The 2884-nt window shown below is 37.4% G+C and overlaps 1 protein-coding gene across 1 annotated transcript in view; it reads right to left on the bottom strand.

Moving 5' to 3' along the window:
* Nucleotides 1-2884, bottom strand: part of IQCH (IQ motif containing H) — a 105201-nt gene that overhangs the window by 56656 nt on the left and 45661 nt on the right. Inside the window, exon 11 of the mRNA XM_014952761.1 lies at nt 718-801. Coding sequence (XP_014808247.1) covers nt 718-801 — 84 coding nt within the window. The remainder of the gene's footprint in view (nt 1-717; nt 802-2884) is intronic.

Genomic DNA, 2884 nt, shown 5'->3' with positions numbered 1-2884 from the left:
AAAAAAAAAAAAAAATCTATGCTAAAAAGTGAAAAAAATACAACTGTACTGTGGAAAAACAACATTAGTGCTGAGATAATATATAAAGGCAATTACATTATTATTTTAGGCAACTGTAAATTTCTGGATCCAATATATTTTTGTTACAAACTTACTAAATGGCATTTATAAAATAATAATGATACTGAAATATAAATGAATCATGTAAAGTGTGTCATTCCAGGGAGCCAATGAAGCTGGTCACTGACAAATAATATTATTCAGTGCTTTGCTTAAAAGAGGACTGTCATTCTAGGAAAAACTTTTTAATGTACGTCTTTTGCCTTGTTTGCTGATTAAAAAAAAAAAAAAAAAAAAAGAAAGAGGTTTAAATAAGGGCTTGCTCTTTTCTAGCACATCTTTCTCTCCGTATGAGCCTGAATGAGCACTAGCAGAATTAGCTACCTAATTTTGTAGAACACTAAACACTTTTGATCATTTGTGGTGCTCAGCATGCCACGGGATGGGGCTGCTTTACCTTATCACGGAGTCAGAAAGCACCAGCATGTTCTTCTTATGAATAATACAGACAGGAGCAAATGCCACAGCAGATAAATGACTTCTGAGTTTATATTTACTCTCTATTTAATACAAAAGTCCTCATCAGTCGTTCTCTATTGCTCACAACTATGGGCAAGTAACAATAAGAAGCTAGGCAGGCACCAGCTCGTGACGTACCCAGGGTGTCACACAGCCTTCCCATCTGCGTGTTCTGCTGGAGAGCGAGATCAGGAATATGCTCACGGATGCACTGGGAAAATCCTGGAAAACAAGTAAAGCCCCTCAAAACCATATTCAGAACGGCCCTGGTATATAGTTGAAAGAAATCAGATTTTTGAATTAAAAAAAAAAAACCTGCAATAAAAGTATTTCAAATCCCGAAGACGGTATAGCACTAATTGCATCATCTTTATGAATTTACTTTTATTAGTGAACTAATCATGTTTTTATGTCATGAGATTTTTAAATTTGGACCTAAATGTCACAGACCTACAGAACTTTATAATTTAAATATGTAGACAGAGTATCTTGTTTGAGTCCTCTACGTTGCTGGATGTTTGGTTTTTTTAAACGCTGAAAAAAATGACACCATCATTAAGCAAAAATCCTGGTACGTTTTGTCCTTCACACAGATAAAAGGCAACAAAATCACTTCATTAAGGAGATGAGATGTCTCAGTGATGACTGAACACTTTGTTGTAGAGGAGGAATGAGCTTCAGCCTCTCTGAGCCAGGATTATCTGTTTGGAGGTCAGGCTTCCTACCGATCCCATACTCCCATTCAAAAAGACTGCAGTAAATGACAGGACCACTGTAACTATACTCTCTAATCCTGTCATTTTTAAATTCAGTTAATTCTAAATCAATCAGCCTGTACATACAAGCGCGCACAATGTGAGTTGCCAGTTGCAATAGCTGTGATTAAATCAATAAGGAAGTTTTCAGCCTAATATTCAATGTTTGGCATCAAATCCTGACGGATCCAGTACCAAGATCCTTCCAACGTTTCCATATATCTGCGCATGATAACCAGCTGAAACTTTGGAAAAAACTTATTTTGACTAAAATCTGCTCATTATTTCAGTGCTTTCATTTTGGAAGATAATAAGAGTTGACCTTTCAATCAAATTATAAGGACAATTATTTTAAGTAATCAGCATTCTAAAGTGCTGTGGTGATGACACTGCACACAGGAGAGCAGAATGTAATAAAACACAAAGAAATGGAAATCACTGGTTTCATTTTTAGTAATTTCTTGTACAACTTACATATTCTAGTCAGCACCATGGCACCAGGCACCTGCAGAACAACATCAATGTAAAAGATACTGATTTTTTTGCCACTTTAATATTAAGCTAAGGTAATTTGAAAAAGCTTGCTCTGGTGACTTAAACTTTAGTCTCGAGTCTTTGTTTTGTTCTCTCAGGTGGGGACCAGTTTTAAGGCACTAACAGTGCTGCCTAATATAAGAACATTTAGATTTCAAACATAGAAAGTAGCTGATTTTCCTGCACTAAACTGTCCTCTTGAAAACCCATTTGTTTTTCAGAACTAAATCTGGGCTGAAAAATGACAGGCAAATATCACCTGCAAAAGAAGTAATTATTGGAAAGGAATAATAAAGTAGCCATCAAACCAAAGTTAAAACTTGCACGTTGCTATGGTTCTGCAGATACACTATAGCTTTATACCGACTACCCCATGCACTTTCCTTCGCTATGTTAATAAAACATATTCATTCACAATATATCAACTTCCATTGACATGACCCCATTAGATTTAACGAGAAGAGTATTTGCTCCTTGTGAATCATTCGCAACGCTCCGTACTTCCATGGCCAGTCACCTGACAATGCTCATTAAAGGCAGAGGCTTAATATTTTAAACAAAAATCAACCCAAACGAATTCCTGTGATCACAGTCTGCATGTTCCAGTACAGCTATAACCTGTGACACCACTTCTGTTCTGTTATGCAGTTTATGTATCACTAACATTTTGTGCTACACCATTTAATCCCAAATGCGTGAAAACGTTTCAGATAAATCCACATTTTCCAGAAGCAAAAGCTTCTGTTTTGATTCTAAGAACCCCTACACGAGGCATCAGCCCATCACGGCACCCACTGGTGGAACTGGGCTGCAGGAGGGTCAACCTTGCAAAGCCAGAACTAAGAATTTTGATTTCTCAGTCGGGTGGCACTGAGAGGACACCGAGGGCCTCCCTCCTTTCCGTGTGTTTTAGGGCAGTCTGTGTGTGATGAGTTCAGAGAAACACTCCCAGCTCACACAGAGGGAGAGTTATACAAGTACTAAACTAAGGAGTGCATGAATTAATGGCAAAGGGC

Source organism: Calidris pugnax, unplaced genomic scaffold, assembly GCF_001431845.1.
Source record: "Calidris pugnax isolate Ruff unplaced genomic scaffold, ASM143184v1 scaffold187, whole genome shotgun sequence".
In the NCBI taxonomy this organism is placed as follows: domain Eukaryota; kingdom Metazoa; phylum Chordata; class Aves; order Charadriiformes; family Scolopacidae; genus Calidris; species Calidris pugnax.
The sequence above is the reverse complement of the archived record's forward strand: the minus strand, read 5'-3'. Positions and strand labels throughout refer to the sequence as shown.